This window comes from Lipophrys pholis, assembly GCF_963383615.2.
Source record: "Lipophrys pholis genome assembly, chromosome: 16".
Taxonomy (NCBI): domain Eukaryota; kingdom Metazoa; phylum Chordata; class Actinopteri; order Blenniiformes; family Blenniidae; genus Lipophrys; species Lipophrys pholis.
The window spans coordinates 19,255,744-19,272,597 of record NC_137634.1 but is presented as its reverse complement, the minus strand read 5'-3'; the positions used below and the strand labels follow the sequence as shown (position 1 = coordinate 19,272,597).

General features: G+C 40.7%; 1 protein-coding gene across 1 annotated transcript in view; it reads left to right on the top strand.

Annotated features, from left to right (window-relative positions):
* The first annotated feature begins 405 nt into the window (after positions 1–405).
* The window catches only part of LOC308121373 (glucocorticoid receptor-like), a 60,254-nt gene continuing 43,805 nt past the window's right edge, over positions 406–16,854 (top strand). Inside the window, exons 1-2 of the mRNA XM_080482571.1 lie at positions 406–909; positions 2,437–3,701. Coding sequence (XP_080338697.1) covers positions 2,446–3,701 — 1,256 coding nt within the window. The 5' untranslated portion in view covers positions 406–909; positions 2,437–2,445. The remainder of the gene's footprint in view (positions 910–2,436; positions 3,702–16,854) is intronic.

The following is a 16,854-nucleotide window of genomic DNA, read 5'->3' as shown; positions in this document are numbered from 1 at the left end:
CCCTGAGCTCAGAGATTTAAAGTGGCCGATAGAGGAAAGGTTTTTTTTGACAGATTCCCCAGCACAGACCGTTTCTGTGGGTAAAGGGGCGTTCACCGCCAAGTGTCAAACTAACAGCAGCATCAAGTTATCACCGATTAACAGAAGGACACAGGAATACGGGATTTATTGATTCATAATAAAATTAAAATATCCCGCTCAAAATATTTTGGGGTGAATTATATAGACAAAGTGCGCAACGGTGATGAAGACTGCGCAATACTTTCGCGTCAATCTTCATTTTTACGCATGTGCGTCAGAAAAATCCACAAAGACGCCAGTTCAGAGGCTTTCATTTTGAAAGGCAAACCGCGAAGTGAAGTGCTTTGTCATTTCAACTTGACTGCGCCTCACAAACTGATCGCCCTGCCCTGCTTGAGTTTGCAGTCGAGTGCGCCAGGGCAGCGCGGCTGTATTATATAACTTTAATGTACTCTCGCGTTTAACGGCGCAAAAGCAGAACATTGCGTCGCCGATCTGTCGACCCGCTGCGGATTTATCCCGAGACTGTCAGCAGGTGACCGATCGATCACTTTTCCCCCTCTGCTGGCGACGTGCGTTAAAAGTTATCGACAGATCCACGAAACGGCGCACACGGCGAATCTCTCCAGCTCCGCCGGGTACGTCAGCGGCGTTGTTGATTTTTAGTTAAGAGATATCTTTTTTAATCTGAAAATGTTTTCCTGTCGCACGGAGAGAGGAGCGGCAACCACATCCAGCTGATTTTCACCTCACAACATGAATGCGCGGAGGGGGGCTTATCTGAGCGCTTGATCGGCGTGGACACTGTGTTACTTCTCACAATTTCCCCCCCAACTTGGATTGACAGGAGATGACCTAACCGGTGGACTGCATCTCTTTTCACTACAGGTACGTTTTTACCTTCACGTGCAGCCCCGTGCCATCATATTTAATCGTTGCAGAAAATATATGACGAGGTGGAAACTGGTTGTTCCGCCGTGTAGGCCGACCGTGAGCGTCCCCGGCGCTGCGTGATATAAGCGCGCTGACAGCCGCGCACCGTGTGCCTCATTTGACAATATCTGAACATGCGATTGGAGGGACTGTCCGATTATCTGGGTTTATGCAAGGAACAGTATGCCGCACAAACTTCACCGGACCGGTTCGTTATCAGGCTCCCCAGCTGGAAAGCGTGTGATCAGTGCAATTTCCCATGGCAGCCAACAGGTTGCACTAATCCTGTTGTCTTGTTTGTTGGTGCAGCAAAGCAAGCCAGAAAAACAAACTTTTTTGTTTGTTTGTTTTGGCTGAGTTTCATTCCTCCTTTGATATCCATACTAAAATGTCTTCGTCTTCTTTTCTTTTAAAGAAACCTATTCCTCCTCAGCAACACTATATGTGAACGAAGGAAGAGGGGAGGGGGGGGGGGGGGGGGAGCATATGACCTAAATTAGATGTCCTTGGTATTTTCACTTTCGTGGTGCCATTATAAAAACAAAAAAAAAAACGGTGATTTATTACTAGTAGAGACCAGTGGAAGAGTCCCATCAGGCCACAGCAGTACTAGATATTAAGTCAAACTGTAACCTGCTGCCTATAGAGCAGTGCAGTGTGCGCGCTGTGTGCAGTTCAGCCAGAGGTAGGAGCCTCTAAGAAAGTTAACAGAAAGAAAAACCCAGCGGATCCCAAAACATTGGAGTGCCCAGTGTTATTTTAAGTTTTACTGTCCATTTGATATTTACAGCATATATCAAATGGCACCTCGCGAAAAGGGGCCTGTTTATGCACGTGCGTTTGCCTTATTTATTATTTGACACTGACTTGAAAACAGAATTGCGCACGTGACATCTTGCTTGGTGGATTATTTTCACATATTTAACTCGATTTATGCAATTATTTTTTTTTTTATGTTAAAGTACTGATTTGACCTGCGTTTTAATTGGTTACAAATTGTAAATGGATGTAGACGGTGGCCTGTGCTGCAACAAAGGCCCAGAGGCCCATCATGACTTAATCTCATTTGACAGATGTATGTTGTTGCACACATGCTTACTGTATGTGGGGCAGTCTGTGGCCTTACCTGTAATGCAAGTTATGTCTGGGCATGTCCTGAACTTCATGGGTCTTGAACAAAATTACTTGAGCATTTTTAGCTCTAATGCTATGTAGTTAATTCAGTTGCATTTTGTAATACTGTTTGACCTTTTGCCTTGATTGTGCCATTTCTGCTCTTTCGTGCTTTTCCAGTGTTAGGAGAGGACACACATTGGAAAATAAAAACAAGTTAACAGATACATATAGGCTGTTAATAAATCTGTAGTCCACTCCTGACTATTTATGATGTTTTCTTCATTTACTTATACAGCCTTGTGCCTTCCTTGCATGTGTGTTGTGTCCTTTTTGATTCACTGCCACTGTCCTCACTGTCACCCTCAGGACAAAGAAATGGATCAGGGTGGACTGAAGCGAAATGGTAATCGAGATGACAGCCTGACATTTGGGGAGATAGGAGCTGAAGTAAGCAGAGATACAGGTGACACACCTGGTTCACTGCTCCAACCTGCAATGCATCTGCCTGGCTCTGGGTCTCTGCCACAGCCCACAGTGGCCCCGAATGGACAGGGTGGAACCAAAGATCAGGAGGACCTTGTAGGCCTCTTTGAATCCCCGCAGCATCATGTGCTGTGTGAGGAGGCAGACATGAAAGAGGGCAAAATGATCAGAATGCAGAAACGACAACAACCACAGGATATTGGTATTTTCGACATGGGGGACAGCTTACCGTTGTTGAACCAGAGTATTTCGGACCTGGACCGGACATCCACCTCTGTCATCAGTACCTCGGACACCTCCGTCCTGGGCAACCGCCCTCTGCCTGACCTTTTTTCCCAGCAAATTAAGCAGGAGGGAATTTTTTCTCTTGACAAGGACTTGGGAACTTACAGTGGGCACACGGGCACTGGTCCATCTGACTTGGATGGCAACAGCATTCGCCTAATTGAGGATACCGAGATTTGGCGAGACCTCGACCTTCCTGGCTCTCTACCAGAAATCAGTGCTTCTGAATTGGATTCAGAGGTTGCACACTTGGATGACATCCTCCATGGGACAGGTGGTGGTGGTGGTACTGTCAGTGGCCTGTTAAAGGAAACAAAGTCTTTCATGGGTAACGGAGAAAACTGTCCCAGTGTTAATGGAACAGAGCAGCAGCACCATCCCATTCACCATCACCAGCAGCAGCACCATCACCACTTACTACAGCACCAGCAACAACAGCATCACCATCCACATCAGCAGCCTCCAACACTTCTTTCCAGTGTCGTTATTAAGGAAGAGAAGAATCCTGATGAGCCTTTCATCCACATCCGCACTCCTGGTGTGGTCAAACAGGAGAAGCAGGACGGTGATGATTTATGCCAGTTGCAGTGTCTCCAGAGCAGCATGAGCTCTCTCCACGGAGGAGCCCCAATGTCTTCTCCTATGGGGATTGGTGCGGGACCTGGCTACCACTACAGAACCAATCCCACCTCCACTGTAGGCCTTCAAGACCAGAAGCCTTTTGGCATGTTCTCAAACCTGCCGCTGGTGGGGGAGAGCTGGCTCAGGGGCAAACGGTTCGGAGAGTCCTCTGGAATGCAGAGCAGCGATGATGGGCTCCCCTCTGCTTCGGCCTTGTCAGCTTTTTCTGTCAACTTCACCAGGTAAGCTTCATGGATTCACTTGATCCTATCGTATTTGCGTATGTCTTTGTGGTAGACTTACTATTTGCTCCCCTTCACAGTTGAAATTGACTTTAAGCTTATGTATTTAGAGGGTGTTGTTAAAATGCTTAAGTATGCAAACATTTTGAAACAATGAAGTTTGTAAGGATTCATATTGTACTATAGCCTTAGCTCTCAAAGTACACTTTGATCTCGACTCCCTGCTGCTTTTTATGCTACGTGCTAGTACGTTTGTGTGGTGCATTACATCCAGAAACACATTCTTTAAACAGATGCTGAATTTTAAATTTTTTTAATTTTTGGTTGCTCCGGAAACCACAAAAATGTCTGTGCTGTTGTTTATGAATTAGATGACGTTCACAGTCGTGGACGAGGGAAGTTCTCCTTTACGCAGGACGTTACAACCTGTGTGTTCCCGAGCATTTAAACCAGGTTTTACCGCATGATTTCTGACCAGCAGATGTATCACATTAGGAAGTGAAAAAACAGGCCCTCAGGTGTTGTATGTTTGCCTATGAGATTGTTTTAAAGAAAATATTAACACTCCTGTGGAGTGGGGCATCTGTTGCGTATCACCTTCAATGGGCAGACGCAGCAGGACACACAATCCTACTATTTATTCACATTTTAGCACATTTCACAAATGATGCTATGGTTAAAGAAAAAGACTGTAGAATAAATGGTTGTTTTCATGCTTTGTCTCTCTGTACCGCTTTCTTCACTGTGTGTGTGTGTGTGTGTGTGTGAGAGAGAGAGAGGGTATACATATACATATATATATATATATATATATATATATATCCTCAATAAAGTTGCTCAAAGCCACAGGATGTCTATTCTGAAAATTTGTATTTTTGGAGGGAGGAACATTGTGAAATAGTGAAAGCTCCATCGAGGAAGCATTTCTCCACAATTGCACTGGAAGTGTTGCTCACCGTCAGGGTACAAGCGTGTCATTCATTAGGAAATAATTCACTAATAAAAAAAGAAAAAGATTAACAATGCATCTATATATGTGGAATTTTCATGTTTTCTGTGAGGAAAGTGAATCCTGTGAGAAAGTTGTTATATGTGCAGCGGGTTGAAGAGGAAGGAGTGTGTCGTGGACACACCTCTCTCCTGCTCGGGAGTACTATCTGATTACTGGTCCAGCTGTGGGCTGAATGTCGAGAGGGAGAGATTTATTTATTAGTTTTATGAGCTTCTGTGCGAACACATGTTGAAAGGGCAGATCACAAGATGGCGATTTATTAATGTTGGGCGAGAGTCAGTGCTGGCCACCTGAAAGAATCGGCGAGGTATTTGGCTCATGCTGATTTGTAAACAATTGATAGATGAACGTAGGCTTTAAGATACAGCCTGCTGTCTGCTGCCAGGGTGACATGATCCAAGGGTTTCACTGTCAGCCACATCTTGTTTTGCAGACCATGAGCCTTGTCCTGTAAAAACATTAGTAAACACGTTGCGCCTCACTTCTCTATTTCCTCATTGATCTTCATCCTCATTGCAACACAATGCGATACTTTTTGATACTTTGTGGAACTCGGGGTTTCATGGGAGCTGGAGTCAACATTGTTGCAATCACTGAAAGGAAATTCACACTTCTTACAAGCGCAGATCATCCACAATCATGTGGAAGTGAACTTGTGCGCATTATTATTTACGCATTCATAATATACTCTGTGATGCACATTGCTGATGCTCCAACAATGCAATAGAAACTGTTGAGCATGTGAAGGAAGACAGAAACAAACTGACGAAGCATCGCACCATGAAGTAAGTGTAATAAAGTCTCTATTCACACTTGTGGTGTAGTTTTCTCCTCTGATGGAAGTAGAGGCAACAAAAGTGTTAAATTATAATCTAGTTTACTTTCATCTCATGTTGGCTTTATAAACATCTGACACAAATATGTTAGCAAAATCATGCAGAACAGCTGTTATGATGCTTCCACGTTTATCCAACAGAACTGTTTAACTTTCCACAACTACCCTGCATGCTGGACTGAGTGAGTTATGCTGGTCGATTTTTTCTTTTGCCTGCTTTAGCCTGGTTTTATTCATTAAACACAAGTTCTATTAAAAAAAAAACCAAGATATTCCACAAAGAGACATAAAACCTACAGTTCTGCTTAAGAGAGAGCTCCTCTGTCACAATAGTTCATGATTCAGTGTTAAGATGTTAACCAGGAGAGCAGTACAGTTATATATCATTACATATTCATGACATCTTTTTTTGTTCATTTGCATAAAATAAAATCAAAGTTATACGGGAATATTAACAATTTTTTTAAACTCAGGTGTGTAATAAAAATTGATATTTCAAGACATTGTAGCAATCTCACAACTATCTCCTCCTGTAGTCTGTTCCTAACTCACCAATGTGAGTTTAAAGGAAACAAAAAATAAAATGTGGGAGTTGCCAAATATGCTCTAATTCCTCCTGTTAACAGACTAAATGTCTTTGATGCAGTAGTCCGATTTTTTCTTTTATTGAAGTAGAACGACTTTATTATATACCACGGAGCCTTAAAGCTGACTTTGGTTACAAAAGACAGTGTTTAAAAAGCACAACAGCTCCCAGCACATTATTCACGTTCGATTATGTAAAAACATGAGTGTTGCTGACTGGACGGTATCTCAAAGTAAGAATAAAGACATGAAAGGGACTTTCTCTCCCTGGTTACTATATGTAGCATAGCAACAGACTGCGTGTGCTGTCTGCGTATCATCGAGCCCACTTAGCTCTTTTGTGGGAATTTTGAACACAATTTAGCTCCATCACGTTGCTTGGCTCAAATGTCCTGTCACATAACTGATAATCAAATAGACAAATGTTAGTTGGTTTATGCCCGGGGTGAAAAAGAGGAACCTGGTCTTCAAAAGTCTCAAAGCAGCACGGCACTCCTTCCATTAAACACTCTTTTTATGCACACAATTATTTCTTTTCTTGGGGGTGGGGTGGGGGGAACTGCATCACAGGCAGCACATAGCACATTTATCCTCACTATATTTTGTGTGTGTGTGTGTGTGTGTGTGTGTGTGTGTGTGTGTGTGTGTGTGTGTGTGTGTGTGTGTGTGTGTGTGTGTGTGTGTGTGTGTGTGTGTGTGTGTGTGTGTGTGTGTGTGTGTGTGTGTGTGTGTGTGTGTGTACGTACACACACAGGGAGGCTCTGAGGCCACGTGTACAAATCCGCTGTGGTGTGCTATTGCCTTTTTTCCTAAGACTGTCACTCACTGGGCTCTTTCCCTCCTCACCTTCTCACCCCTGACGGGCCCCTCAGACCGCTCCATATTTCACACAGGCATGCAAAGGCACACAAAGATGCCATATGAACACACACGCACGTGCATTTATTCTAGGGGTGTGTGGCAAAACTCTGCAAGTCGACGCATCTTTACTGCTTGAAATTATTAGTTTGTTTGATTAATGGTTGTGTTAAAATTAGTGTTGACTACAGTGTGTTGGTTCAGTGGACTTGATGCCCCTTCTAAAAAAAAATACCAATATCGACATGCTATTCATTTGTTTTGCCTCAAGTCTTTAGTGTTTGATTTCTTCCTTTCGGCTGCAGTCTGTGTTCGATTGAAATAATGCAGTTTGGGACTTATGTTCTGTTTCTTCCAGTATTGATTGAGCAGGTTGTGCACAAGTCAATCCCTCCTGTTAATGACAAAAAAAGCTGCCAAATAAAAGTTTAGGAGCCTGATCCAGAAGGGCAATTGAAGGGGATTGGCCACTTCTAGGTGTGTTTCACAATTACTGACTTAATGATCTTTTCAAAGCATATCAGATGATGATGATGATGATGATTATTATTATTATGTGTTCTCAAATCTTGGTCTGTGCAGTGATTTAATGCATCAATCCAGACTGACCTCCAACAATTAAAACTGCATTTTAATTTTTTTTTTTACCATTTACTTGTGGAAAGTGTATGTAACGGTGAGTGAGTCATCTTTGTTTTCCTGACTTTTGACTGTTGTAGGGATTTGTTTTGTTGTTGCGAGCCCAGATTCAATGAAAAACACGATGAGGTTAGGTACTCATAAATGCTAAATTAGGTTATCATTCACAGGTGATTTTATTTTTTTTTTTGAGAGGGGGGGAGCTCACTCATAAAACACAGTATATATTATCAGTGTTGTCAAAAAAAAGTTACCTTTATTTACAAGTACAGATACTTGTGTAAGAAAATATAAACCATTTGGTACAAGCTCTGTTATGTACTCTGGTCTAAGAAAACTAAAAGTGTTTCTTTTTTTGTTTAACATTAATACACATGTATGCATCTACACACACACATGCACATTCAAAATCCTTAGCAATGTCACAGATCAGGTCATAGCAACCTGGCTGGGTTACTATTCTCGATGTAACTTGATCACTCTTTTTTAAATTCATCAACTTCTGTGTGAATGATGTTTATATTAGCTGCTTTGATTCTTTCACTGTAACGCGAGTCATTCAGAGGGGTTGAAAGAATTGGTGGGGTCAAAATGTAGTCAGTAAAAATAAAGATTTAGGTTTATTAAATACTCAAGTACAGTGCACATAGTCTAGTTTTATTTCAATAATGCAATGTTTTGTTGCTTGCCACTTCCATATAATGTTCATTTTAGCCCTTTCACTTATGCATTTATGAATAGACGTATACAATGACAAAACAGGTCTGGTTTTTCTTTTTTTTTTGCACACTCTGTATACAAACTGCATACTAGAAATAATAAGCCTTACTGTAAATCCCTTCATAACAAGTACACTATGTGATAAAGGAGGTGAGACAAACTGAGAGAAACTAGGTCAGTCTTGTTTGTGTTTGTTGTCTGACATTCCCAGGTTTGTAACTTATAAGATTAATATGGCAGCATCAATCCACTTCACAATCCTGTTGCATATTTTTTATCTGTGGGCTCACATCTTAGTTCACACTGCCCTTTCCAGTACATTTAATAACAAATGTTTTTTCTATTTAAGAATAACATGAAAAAAATTCATTTTAAATCATTTGAATTTATAGATGGTTTCTTCAAGGATAAGTGTGAAGTGATAAGTGATGGAGTCCGATGTTTAAATGCAGTTTTTCAGAGCTGTTGTCCAGTGTTGTTGCTCTCCCTTTCTTTGTCAGTGTTGGTGTCTTTCCTCGAGGGGCCCACTGTACTGAGTCTTTGAAGTAAGCTCTGCTTTAGGTCACTGTACGTCTGAGAGCCCCGAGGAGGTCTAGGCCTCCTAGCAGCCAGGCTGTTTCTTTTTTAAGGCTGTTTTGGTTGCTGCCGGCTTGTTTACGCTGGTGTTGTGTGTTGTCAACATTTTGGAACCTGTGTAGTAGGCCTCATGATGGGTTTAGCTTATTTTACAAGATAAAGCTTGTATTTATACACAGAGGAATCATGTGATGTAAACACTGATATGCATTAGAGAATACAAGGTTATCATTATGAATGTTGTTCCTTTTTAAAAAAATAGTTGGTGTCCTTTTATCAATGTTTTTTGTCTTTAAGGTTTTACATGATCTTCATATTTTATGAAACTACACATAATGTTCTATTTTCTCAAAAATTTCCAGGTAAATTAAAATAAAGAAAAGAACATAAAGCTGAATATTAAATGTTAGTTATTAGTTTGTTGGGGCAGTGGTGGTCAAGAGGTTAGAGAAACGAACTTGGGTTCAGGAGTTTATAGGTTCAAATCCCACAGCTGATGTGTCACCAATTGTGTGTCCCTGAGCATGACCCTTGACCCTCATCAACTCCCCGGAGCGCCTTAATCTGGGTGCACCTAATTTCCCAAGGAAATTAATAATGATTGGATTAGTTTAAAATTATGTTTTATGTTGTCATGAGTAATAGAGTATGAGCACTACGTTTGCTGAGTTTTTCAGAGAGATAATAAATGGGTTGAACAGTTGAAGAAGTGACCTATAAACTGTGATTTAAATGTGGTTCGATTTCTATTGTAACTCCCATTCAAACATAAAAGTCTCACAAAAACAATGGCTTTGACCCAAAAAATAAATCACGAATGACGTGAGGGCTTACCTTTTTTTTGGGGCGTTCAACAAAGTCTCATGTGCTTCAGTAGCACCGGCATGGCACAGTTGCAAATAGCACACGTCATCAAGTTGTTGATGTACTGATTAGGCACGAGGAAGCTGGCCTACGGTGGCAGCAGGTTGCATCATATTTAAAAACAGATTTCAAGTCATTACAGGTCATCGCAACTAAAAATCTTGCATGGTTCTTTCTTTTTTTCTTTTTTTTAATGTAACTGCATACTTTCCACACATGCATTTGCTGCAAGGCCCGCATAGACATTACACCCACTTGAACACATATATTCAGAAATGCCTCGCTGCACATTGTGAGATGATTGTATGTGGTTAGCACAGCAAGCTGACGGGCTCTTCATGGTATAGAAAGCCAATACTTAGAATAGAACACACTTTGTTTGTTGTCATCTTTCCAACCCGTCTTGAGTTCTATGGAGGCTCTCGGCATTATGTTTTTAAGTTCCTTCAAGTGCATTTATGTTCATGTGTCATGGCTCTTCCCGCCCCCTCACCCCTTTTATAATGAATTAATTCCCACTTTAACTCAGCTGATGTTTTGAGACAGCTGCATTAGCTCAGTAGCAGTGTGTGTTTGTATGCGTATACATACTGTCTTGCGAGTCTTCCTGCAGCTCATTCTCATGAAATATTCTTTGCGTAAACTGTGATCAGATATGTCTGGATTGAGCGCAAATCTAGCTCAGACTGATCCCACTCACTGTAGTTCATAAAGCGAGGATTGACCTTGTTATGTTTGGCAACAGCACAATCAGGAAACAGGAAGTGTGGACTCTAGCGGCAGTTGTGGCTCAGGCCACTGCCCCTTTTGTGCTCTCTGCCACTGAAATTTCTTTTTTTAATCATCCATTGGAGACCACTACACGACAACTGTGTTCTGTGGTCACGGGGTTATATGTGTTTGCTCTTACTAATCACATTGTGAGACATTATATCAGGTGCCTTTTTTTTCGTATGTACAAAAACTAAAAATTTAACTGGATTTTTACCTTTTTTATTTTTATTTTTTGGAAGCAGCTACTTCGAGCAACTTTCAAGATGTTTGCCATGTGTTTACTCGAGTCAATATACTGTACAGTATACATCTCTGGGTTTTCCACAGGAAATTGCTTAGTTGAGGTTGTAAGCCATGTCCTCCCACCTCATTCTTCACCGTCTTTGCCTTGAAGTGTCTCTTAGCATTTGAACACACATTCATGACGTGTCAAGATGAAGTAAAAAAAAATAAAGAGGGTGTTTCTGTGCTATGTATGTGTTAATGAGTGTGGCAGTAGGATGGCTGACATGAAATTCATACCTCATAGGTGTACACTTGGGTTGAGAGCTGCTGAATTTACCATAGGACACAACATTTTCCGATACTTTTAAAGCTGTATTGAGGAATTTTTTTCTGTGAAGTGTTTTTTTTTCTTCGTTTTTTCAAATTTGTCAGTTGTTTGCAGGCTGATTATTGTAATTCACTAATTTGCACCAGATTCTTTAAAGGGGTCACACTATGGTAAATTCACTTTCTAATGGTTTTCTATCAGTAATAATCCTCCCTATACCTGGGGATGATGCCCCAGAAGTCATCCCTCTCCCTGGCTTGTTTTCAATTATTAAAAAGTGTGCGCTCCACCGAGCAAATCAGAAATCAACCCAATATAGTGTCAACCGGAGTTCAGCCAATCCCAATCAAGGTAGGCCCTCCCTTTGACCCTCCCCCAATTAGGCAGCTCTGCTCTGGCACATGGCACCACGAGAGGAAGTACGTCCTCCTCTTCCCAGGATGGGCATGTGTGGGCGGAGCCAGTCCAGCTCACACAGACACAGCAGATTCTGAATGCAGCTCCTTTGATCCACCTTTCAAATGGCTGAGAATCAAGGAAAAGCTGGATTTGGGGCAATAAACTTTAAATTCAACATTTTTAGACCATTGAGACCATGTGAAAGTGTTGAAAAGCTGGATAATATAACCCCTTTAACTAGTTTCCATGCAGGCAAGTGTTTGTTCAACATCTCCAACATCGTATGTGTGTGTTTTTATTGATAAGTTGTTTGCAAATCATAATGACATTTTGATGATTATTTACTGTTGTCTGCTGTTCATCGTTCATAGAGTTAATGATCAGTCTGATCTGATGCCACCTCTGAATGTTATATGGTTTGACACACACACACACACAGAGGGACCAGGCCAGTGGTTTGCCAGGTCAGTGAATAAACGACTTATCAGTGAGTGTTGTAACTGACATAAAAAGTAACACTTTGTCATTGCTGTGTTAAAACATGAGTCACTTCAGCGGTGCAGCAATAAAGTGCTAATCTTAATAGCTGCTTTTAATAATTGCCCTAAACTTGTAACACAGCACTAACGTGCCGTCATGAAACTATATTTTATCACAGTTATGTTCTAATTCTTGTGATTAAAATAAAGAGGAAACAAGTTTAAGGACAACTTTTATGATTTTGCTAAGCAGACAAACCGGAGGAGTTTGTAGTTGATTTTTTTCTCTGACCTGTTGGAACAGGTTTTCTGTTTAATCATCTTTATTGTAGATTTCTTTTTATTTTATTTTTTTACAAGTAATAGCCTGTCTTGGCAAAAATCCTCAGAGCAGTTAGGCATGCTGCCATTATTTCTGTACTATTGGCTGTTTACCTTTTTTTGTGTGCGTTTGCTGGACTGTGAGACATTTCGTTGCTGTGTTTGTTTTCCGCAGTCTGTCCTGATGTAGGTCATCACAGCTTCTTTGATCGTCTGTCATACATCTTTCCTGGCTTGGCAAAGAGGACGGTAACATGTAAAAGAAAAATATTTGTCGTCCAGATATTACCTGACTTGATTTTTCTTTGAGCACCAATGTCTACTATTAGTTCATCAAGCAGGAAGTACATTTCGGGTCATTTAAATGACATTTTATGAAATACAGCCCATTTAGTTTCAAGTGGAAGTGTGAGAATAAAAGAATCATGCTCAAATAATTATTTTCATATTGTCTGCCTTACTGCCTTTCATGGCAATTTAGAATAAATATAATTTTTTTTTAGGATCTTTAGCCTTGAATATCAATTTCATTGGTGTAAACCTAAACCAAACTATACAAGTAGAGGTGGGATCGATACCGGGGGTAAGCTCCTCCGACGTTGGTTCACTTTTCAAGAAACAAAGCATCAGGAGTTTTCCCGCCACCTGATCAGTGTCAGCAGGGTAGCGGGGTTACCTGGGTTACCACGGAGACTGTCAGCAAGACGTCGTCAGGTTCAGACCTCTCCGGCAGGAAGCATCTAACCTGCTTGACCCCCCCCCCCCCCCCAGTCACAGAGCTTTTGTTCTTTTACATTATCTGTAATTACCTGACCCTCAGTGAAGTAAAGTATCACTGACTTCAAGCTTTAGCCAAGCGGTTCATTCGAGGTCTTAGTTGTTTGCCGTCTGAAATACACCAAATAAGTCAGCATTTTGAGGGACGAAGAATTGAGGTGTTTGATATTTAAAGAAGTTAGTGAGTTTTAAAGCTTTCTAAAGGAAACCATTGAGTGCCATGTTAAAAGTATGCGCGAAGTAGTTATTTGTCTATGTTCTGGGTGTGTTGTACTATAGAAAATGGTTTGATTAGTAAATTGTGAGCTTAAATCTTGATATTGTCTTCTCTCACATTGTGGGAGGATGTGTGTCCACTAATTCCTCTGAAATTGAAAGTGAAAGCGCAGGCACCTCAACTATTGGATGAAAATTCACAGGCTGGAATAATGTGCAGTACTTGGTGGCTATGTACAGCAGACAAAGCAAGCAGAAGTTGCAGTGAGGTTTGAACCCTGACCTTCCAATCACATCATTACTACTCTTAGCCCTCTAGACCATTTCATTCTTTTCAGAAAATAAAAAGAAGTGAAGGCATTTTTTGCAGAGTCCTGTATGTATCAAAAATGCAGAAGATATACTTCATCACATGCGATCTATGCAAATGAAGTATAGAAATAGGAATAAGTATTTATTTTCGTTTAGCTCGACCGCACTGTGACTTGGACTAAAGGGGTTTTTGCTTATGTGTTTCGCTGCTTAAGCTACATTTGAGACATTCGTTGAGTGAATAAATCACATAAATTTTTAAATGCACAGACTTGAACTGAATTCAAAATCTAATAAAGAATGAATCCAGATACAGAGTATTTTGTCATGGCAGGTCAGGTCAGAAAACTGCCATGACTGCTTCACGAGTATAGCTCTCCAGAGTTGAGCCTGTCACCAGAGGACCTTGTGCCATAGTCCAGTAAATGATTCATCTGATCAGGGTTACTGTACATGTGGAGGCAAACATTCACCCCCCTGAGGCTGTTGTTCAGACCAACACCTTGCGTAACCTTAGGATCCGTGCCAGCTGGATTGAAACAAAACTTGATAATGGTCTCATTTCGCCTCGGTCAAAGCTCCATTAATTAGATTCAGTGCAGGTCTAACCTTAATAGCCCTCAGTGACCCACTTCTTGCTGTATGTTTACTGAATGACCGCTTAAATCAGGCTTCATCCTGAAATTCAAGCTAGAATTAAAACATTGATAGCGGGATCGAGACAGCTTTTCGGCTTAGTAGGCTGCATCCTAAACTGATGTGCTCTGCAGCGGCGTTTTGTGTGTGACGGTTTGAGTTTGCATTGTCGAATCTTCCACAAATTATATCTTCTTCTCAAACCGAGTCACATGCTCATAGCTCCTCCAATGTATCTGAGTGCAGTGCACACAATGAACTGCTGTTTTGTGGTTGAATGGAAATGAGTTTTATGAAGAGTTTTCTGCACAAACGAAAGGCCTGGAAAGCATACGTTAGATTTTGGAAGCCATAGCACATCTTTCTTTTTCTGCCATCGTGGCCACAGTAATGTCAACATTTTCCAGGAGAGTATGTGTTTGTGAGATCTTCTGGCTTCTCAAGTTGGAAATTTCGCCTGGAAAACGGCTTGTGTTTTTATGGGAGCAGACTTTAGGCAGCGGAGGTAAATTTATAAGATTCTCTCATCTGTGCTAACTTCTTTTGGAGCCACCTATTGAACATATACACATACCACTGCGCCATTTTGAGGCACACATCATGAAAATACATCATCAACCATTGATGCAACACCAGCAATGTGTTGGGGGGGAACTTGTTTTTCTTCCTGAATGGTGAAGTCACCCTGGTTCATCTTGGGCTGGTTTCATTGGTGGCTGAGACGGAACAGGCGCACAGTGTGTTTATCATCCTAACAGAGTAGCTGCTTGAATGCCTTTTTTTTATTTTTTTTTTTTATGACATTTGTGTCTGCACAGGGCACATGAGGTGAGCTGAAAAGGTGAAGGGGATTGATCATTTTGTCTGGAGCCTTTGAATTTTATTGAATTTATTATTGAATTAGTACTTATTATTGGATATTTCTCCAAATGCTTTTTTCGGTTAAATAATGTCAGATTGAATAAAATGACAAAAAAACAATTTCAATTTCAGGTAATTACAACAGTGGAGTTTTTTATTGAGATGTTCTGTATACAAAAAAATGATTTTCCTCCTCGGCTTTTTGATTAGTTCCACTGATTGACAGGAAATCAAATTGGTTCTTCAGGCTGTCTAAATTCATTTGTTTGGGACTATTGACCCACCTCTCAACCGTCATGCAGTCGTTCTTTAAAAATAGAATCCCTCCATGTCTGCAGCTTATCTATTTTCAGCGCAGTTAATGCTAAGGCCAGTCTACTATTTTTAAAGGTGTTTTAGCCTGTGATGATAATGTGTCAATGTGTGTTCGAAGAGGCATCTTGTCTGAGCCATGTCATTGTGTATTTATTGACACGACTTTGCTATCATTCAACTTTTAGGATAACTGTCACCTAAGCTGGTGCTTGATTTAAGCTGTTGTCAGGGGTCGGGCTCAGACTGCTTACAGTGCACTGGATATTGAATCCTAATAACAAGCAATACACAGAACTGCAGATAACTGGGTGGTTTGACTGAACAAAAACAAACCAAAACCTTGTATCAGACTGAATCACGTTTCGCTTTAATGCAGGTATACTCAGTAATAGTTTTAATCTTATTGCTTGGCATGCTGAATCTTTAATGTATGACTGTGGATACAGTTAAAGCATGTCTACATGTTTACATTGTCACTTACAAATTGATGGTTACATTTTACTCACAAAGCAGCATTGTGCTTTACTAAGCTTAAAGGATGAACTTTGATCCTTTAGGGTCTTATTTAAATGACTCAAAGTGGCTAGCCTGCAGCTCCTCGCACTACTTCATCTGGGCAAGTCCAAACCCAATTTTTGATCATTTTTATAATCTGTGCACAAAGCGCAGTGAAAAGGCTGCGCCCATCCTTTTAAAATTTCACAGGCGTTTTTTTCGACGTAGCACAAATTTCTCCTTCGGGCCTTGAGTCATTGCTAATGATTTGCTTAATACTGCAGATGAAATAAAAAGGACTTATCTCAGGACTTTGTTTACTGTTCTTCATTTTGACAGTGATTGTTGCAATCTCATCTGTTAGGTTCCTAACAATCTTGCCTTTTGTTGAAGATAATCTATAAGTGTATAATGAAGTCACTTTTTGCATACATGTGCATGGCTACCCTTCAATAGAGAAGTACATATAGATCCGCTAACAGAGAAAGTCATTACCTGAGAACGCTTTCACTTAAAGCATTTCAACAATATTGTATGTAACTCTTAAAATATGTCTTTCTAATTCACTACTGACTGTTTGAGCGGAATCCTAGACGCTGCACCTTTATATGAAGTGTTGCGTCGGTTTCAAATGATCTTTGAAGTTTGTGCAAGAATGATTTATCGATTGAGTGCAATTTGTAAAAGAGAGGAGGGATGCTTTTGAAAAGTATGTAAACACATCAGCCTACACTTGGAAGGCACTGCAGGGAGTGATTTGACAGCTTGTTGGGTTCGTTTTTTCCAGCTTTTAATGCAGCTTTGTACGATTCCACAAGCTCCTGACATGTCTGTCTCCAAATAGGTCCACGAGTCGACAAAGGTCAAATTCTTTCATTTTGATTTCTAAAAATGTGCTGTTTTATACTGAAATTGTTTATTTGTGT